We start from the raw sequence: 4761 nt of genomic DNA, 5'->3' as shown, positions 1-4761 counted from the left end.
CTGGGATAAGAGCATTTAATTCCAACGTTAAACCAAAAATCGTTTGAATTAACAAAAAATTACCTTCAGATATGTATATTCGTTATTTGAATATAACTTTCGGTGGAACCTTCTTAGGGGGTGGACGCACATTATAAGGCAGAGATTTTTACAAAAAAGGGGGATAAAAAAAAAACGGGGAAAAGGCGAGCATTCGAGAAAAAAGTGAACGTGAAGAAGGAGAATAATTGAAAGAAGAGAAGGGACGAAAAATCAAAAGAAAGAAAGAAGGTAGGAAAGAAAAGTGTCCCTGGAGGAACATAACCACCAGGGAAAGAGAGTAGGAAAGAAGCGTAGACCCCCTGAAAGAAACTAGAAGCACGAGAGCCACGAGAAAATGTTGAGTTACCCATAGTTTTATATTTTTATATGGTCAGAACATTGTGGAGGTTAGAAATAGGTGGTGCCTTACTGAGCTATATTAATATGAGAAAGGAGAAGACAGGAAAAGCAAGTGCAAGGGGAAAAGTCAACCAGAAAAGCGTGTAATATTAGGGAAGGAGACCTAAGGGTAACAGTACGGACAGCGACAGGTACCAGAAGCGAAAACATAACCAAAAAGCCGAAATAAAGTGTTGAGAAAACCTGTAAAATACAATGAAATAAAATAGAATTAAGAAAGAAAAATGTAATTGGGTAAATTTGGTATTACAGAACTGAATGTATAATTCTACACACTCTAATAAAGAAATATTGAATTTATTTGAATGCAATATAATATTAAAAATAATACTTGTTGTGGATCACTGAAATATTATTTTCAAATTAAGGGCGACTTGAAAATTTTATTAAAAGATTCATTTTTGAACCTAGATTCCCCTCGATTATTAAAATATCTTTAATTGTACCTTTACTGTAATTATTCATTTTAATTTATTATTAAATAATTTAACATGGTAAATAGCATATTTTTAAGAATATGTTTCTAGAGATAATAAGCTGTGGTCTGTAAATGTTAGTTAGCGAGAATTGACGAAGAAGCTGAGCGCACCGATATTGTTCACAAAGCATTGTGTTTCACGGTTCACTGGCCTTTAAGGGGGGATCCCCCGAGCTGGGAGGGATAGATATGTTCAATTTAGGAATCACGTCTGGGGCTCATTTTAAGAATCATTACTGTTTAAGTTTCGATGAACACAACCTAAGGGTTAACTGACGCACGAAATCTTTTATTACAGTGGCTGGTTTGCTCGGCAATCAATTACGCGTCCTATAGCAACGATCAGGAGGGTTCGAGCGTTCAATGTGTCGTAACGAAATCACGGATTTCAATGGACGTTGATCGAGACGCGCGTACGAGGAGATATTGTTTACACGGATCAATTTGTTACGTGATTATAAAAGCCATCCGAACAGGGAGGAGGTAAAAGGAAGAAACGCGGCGAGTATTTAACACCGAGCGTTCGTCCCGCGGGATCTCGCGATTTTTTGCACGAATTTTCAGCAATACGTCGGCCACCGGGCTTTATTTCCAGTCCGCCGTGATGAATTTCCAGGCCGCGCGCGAATTTCGATTTTGCGCTCGAAAATTGCGGCCATTCATTTCGCGATACGCGTCGCCGCTAATAAACGAATACGTTGAAAAAATTCGAGACGAACAATAGCAGGGAAATGAGGGGGCTTGGCCCTGCCTGTTCTACGTGCACGCGCAGGATACGCCCGAACAAGCCGCGCGTGTATCCACCAGCACCGTTCGCACGTGAATATTTAAACATTTGCATGTGTGTTTCATGAACAGTTTTGTTAACTATTTGCGGTACCGTAAATAAATTTATTTATCTGTAAATAAATTAGACGAATTCCACAGCAATCGTGGTATTTCAATAAATTGTTGATCCTCGACGTTGCCAACAGCGCGGTTTTTCAAACATTTTTCAAACCGCTCACTTTCCTCCATCACAATCGTTCATAAATATTTAATTTCCACTTCTTTGCTTAGCGATATTCATACGTCGTGGTTCATTACAGATAGAAATGCAATTAGTACACACTATGTCGGAAAAATATCGGAACTTTTTAAATTAAAAGAGAAAATTAGCTATTTTGCCAAAATTATTTTTTTTTATTCAAAATACATCCCTTCTGCATCAATACACCGCTGGGCACGTTCGACCAGTGCCAGCATAGATTTTTTTTATATCATTTTGTCGAATCGCCTCAATGACTCTTGTCACCGCGCCTTGGACTTGTGTAACACTATCATAAAACGTTTCTTTCATGGCCAGTTTGAATTTTGGGAATAGGAAATAATCACATGGAGATAAGTCCGGCGAATACGGAGGATGTTGGAGCACACAGACCTATGCAATGATACCTGCAATTTTACAAATTTAAAACATACAAGCAACCAAATAGTCAAACTGGCTACCTAGATAACGGTTTGGAATATTGTAGAAAAGAATTTGCGAAGTACCTGGAAAAGTGTGGCATCAAAAGGGAACAAACTGCAGCTTATTCACCACAAAAAGCCGGTGTGGCTTAGAGGATAAATAGGACCCTGTTATAAATGGTTAGATATATGCTAGCTGATTCAAAATTACGATCCAAATTCTGGGCTGAAGCGGTGGTGACTGCTGAGTATATCAGAAATTGATGTCCCTCAAAAAGTTTGGACAATGCAACTCCATTTGAATTGTGGGTGGGACGAAAACCATGTGTTCGTCACATGATTCCTTTTGGACGCACGGGTTACGTTCTAAATAAGCAAATTCGTCGACGACAACTACATATTTGAAACAAAAGAAAAAGAAACAGAGTTCTTTGATTTTTGTTTCCGCGAAAACCAAAACAAGGTGGAATCAGTTATGTCTGAAGAAGGTGATATAGAATTTCAAGGTAATGAGAATCATGATGGTCAGCCGCGCCGGGGGCAGAGGTCGACCACGTATAATTCGAACAGGGCAAAGACACAGACCAAAGATGTGTCTCCTGCTCAGCAAGTGATTCATGATGCTCAGTTGTTAGTTCAAGAAAATTCGATGCCTACGGTTGAAGAAGCTATGGCAGAACCGTACGCATTAGTGTGGAGAAAAGCGATGGAAGCTCAATTCAACGCGCTTGCAGAAAATAAAGCGTGGATGGATGTTGGTCGAACGCCCAGAAAACCACCGAACCTACCGGTTGTAAGATTAAGTCCAATTCGTGCAGTTGTTGCTATCGCTGCACAACTCAATTTAGCCCTGTACCAATTAGATATTGTCATAGCGTACATAAATGGAGATTTAAATGAAACTGTATTTATGGAGCAACCTGAAAGTTTCATATGGTAAAGCCTGGACAAGAAGGCTTGGTATGTAAATTACAAAGGTCGTTGTACGACTTAAAACAATCGGACCGACAATGGTACGAAAAATTCGATACACAATTGAGAAAACTAAGTCTGCAACCATGCAACGCAAATAAGTGTGTATACTTTTGTCGAGAGAAAGAAGACATTATGCTGGTAGCAATTTACGTGAATGCCTTGATCGTCGCAAAAGTCGTAAAAGTGTATATGATGAAATAAAATCAGTACTGGAAACAAAATTCAAAGTTAAAGATTTGGGAATTGAATGTACCCAAAAACAAAAATCCGGCGAAGTAAGAATGTCGCAGCAAAAATACACGGAAGACGTATTAGCACGTTTCGGCATGAAGAACGCTGATCCTGTTTCACACCTCTTGAAACAAAACAGAAATTATGTAAAGAAGCGTTGCCCAAGTTAAAGGATGAAGTAACTCAAATACAAACATTACCTTATAGATCGTTGGTGGGTGCACTGATGTATCTAGCGATTGCCATAAGACCGGATATAGCTTACGCTGTTAGTGTCTTAAGTAGATTTAATGAGAGTTATGGAAAACCCCATGCAGCAAACAGAGTACTTCGGTATTTAAAGGGAACAAGTAAATACCAATTGGTATTTAAAAGAAATACAAAAGATTTAGCTGGAGTTGTTGATTTCGATTGGGCAAATGATGTTGACGATAGAACATCTTACACGGGATCCGTTTTTAAATTAGCAGGAACAGCAATCGTCCGGGAATCAAAAAAGCAAAAGAGTGTTGCTTTGTCCAGTATGGAGGCTGAGTACATGGCATTAACCGAAGCTGCCAAAGAAGCCACATATTTAAACAATTTTTTCACGGAATTATGAGTTGGTAACAAGAAAAAAGAGCCAATTATTGTATACTGTGACAATCAAGGAGCATAGAAACTAACGAAAACTCCGCTTTTCCATACGCGAACAAAACACATTGACATAAGACATCATTATGTAAGAGAAGCATACCAAAGTGGAAAGATTGACATCCAATACCTACCAACAGGTGAGATGCCAGCTGATATCCTAACGAAGAGCCTGAGTGGGCCAAGCCACAAGAAACCTACGTTCCTTATAGGAATCGAACAGAAGGACAAGGAGCAGTAATCTCGCGATTGAGAGGGGCCGTTGGAATTTCAATCGCGATTTCCAGCTTTTGGATCGAGCGCGTGTTATCCCCTGCGTACTCAGGAGATGACGCTGAGCATGCCCCAAAAAAGAATGGAGAATTTTTTTTGTGCTAATGCCTTTTGTCAAGTTTAATAAGTTTTCATTGTGTGTTTAAATCATTCAGTTTCATTACCTTAACCCAACAAGAATAATCAAAACTGAATGATATTATATGTCATTGAACAAGATTCCTTAGGAGGGCCCTTCTCAGGGGCCATCAAATAGCGTTCCTGAACAGCGACGTTTAACA

The 4761-nt window shown here is 39.1% G+C and overlaps 1 protein-coding gene across 1 annotated transcript; it reads left to right on the top strand.

The window, feature by feature from the left end:
- The first annotated feature begins 3624 nt into the window (after positions 1-3624).
- LOC122403191 (secreted RxLR effector protein 161-like) lies at positions 3625-4175 on the top strand. The gene is made up of 2 exons (XM_043406553.1): positions 3625-3651; positions 3714-4175. The coding sequence occupies exons 1-2, from the start codon at positions 3625-3627 to the stop codon at positions 4173-4175; spliced, it is 489 nt and encodes a 162-aa protein (XP_043262488.1).
- The last annotated feature ends 586 nt before the right edge of the window (positions 4176-4761 follow it).

Source organism: Colletes gigas, unplaced genomic scaffold (genome assembly GCF_013123115.1).
Source record: "Colletes gigas isolate AHSC1104 unplaced genomic scaffold, ASM1312311v1 Colletes_gigas_Sc00046, whole genome shotgun sequence".
NCBI lineage: Eukaryota > Metazoa > Arthropoda > Insecta > Hymenoptera > Colletidae > Colletes > Colletes gigas.
The sequence above is the reverse complement of the archived record's forward strand: the minus strand, read 5'-3'. Positions and strand labels throughout refer to the sequence as shown.